This window comes from Penaeus monodon, chromosome 30 (assembly GCF_015228065.2).
Source record: "Penaeus monodon isolate SGIC_2016 chromosome 30, NSTDA_Pmon_1, whole genome shotgun sequence".
NCBI lineage: Eukaryota > Metazoa > Arthropoda > Malacostraca > Decapoda > Penaeidae > Penaeus > Penaeus monodon.
The window spans coordinates 17,594,158-17,594,888 of record NC_051415.1 but is presented as its reverse complement, the minus strand read 5'-3'; the positions used below and the strand labels follow the sequence as shown (position 1 = coordinate 17,594,888).

Below are 731 nucleotides of genomic sequence, written 5' to 3'. Positions count from 1 at the left end.
CCTCCCCTAAGGACAGCGACCCGCAACAGCGGGTCAGCGACACCAAGACTGCTTCGACGACCCACCACTCACCATGACGACGAACGACCCCAGCAGAACGACCCAGCCCCAACCGCCGTCGGGAGGAGCACCTCCAGTCGTCTTTTCGCCTCCCTTCACTTCTTTGCCACATTCCTTCGCCGATCTTCTTTGTCCGTTCTTCTCTGTTTCCCATGGTACTTCCCCGTTATCGCTCGCGCCCTCGGGGTCTCTCTCTCCCTCGGGGGCTGTGAGGGCATGGGGGGGATGCTGGAGGGCGGCCGAGGCCACGACACATGGCTTGAACTCCTTGACGTGGGCGGCGGTGACCAGGGGAGATTTCGTTGGAGTTAATTCGCTCTCCATGGCGACTATTTATTTTCTGCTGTGTTGTGTGGCTGATATTTTATATTTTCCTTTGCATTCACTGCCCCATCAATGTTTTTTTTTGTTCTGTATACTTCTTGATTGTCAATAATACCGAACTATAACAATCTGATATGTAAATTATCACCGAAATGGCAGTACCATATTTTCTCGTTATTTTTACGCCCTCTATATAGTATTTCTTCCTGACACCCTCCTCTGAAGAAAACCCAAACTTGAAATCCCAATGTCACAAAAGCGAGCCGAGGTCAGCGTGCGAGTGAATAGCGCGGCGGCAACGATACGACTGGCGCCACCAGTAATGCCTTGCCTGGCCGCCCTGTGTG

At 52.5% G+C, this 731-nt stretch overlaps 1 protein-coding gene across 1 annotated transcript in view; it reads right to left on the bottom strand.

Annotated features, from left to right (window-relative positions):
• LOC119592584 (monocarboxylate transporter 12-B-like) overlaps positions 1-730 on the bottom strand; it is a 6,475-nt gene extending 5,745 nt beyond the window's left edge. Inside the window, exon 1 of the mRNA XM_037941462.1 lies at positions 73-730. Coding sequence (XP_037797390.1) covers positions 73-384 — 312 coding nt within the window. The 5' untranslated portion in view covers positions 385-730. The remainder of the gene's footprint in view (positions 1-72) is intronic.
• Position 731: the final 1 nt, after the last annotated feature.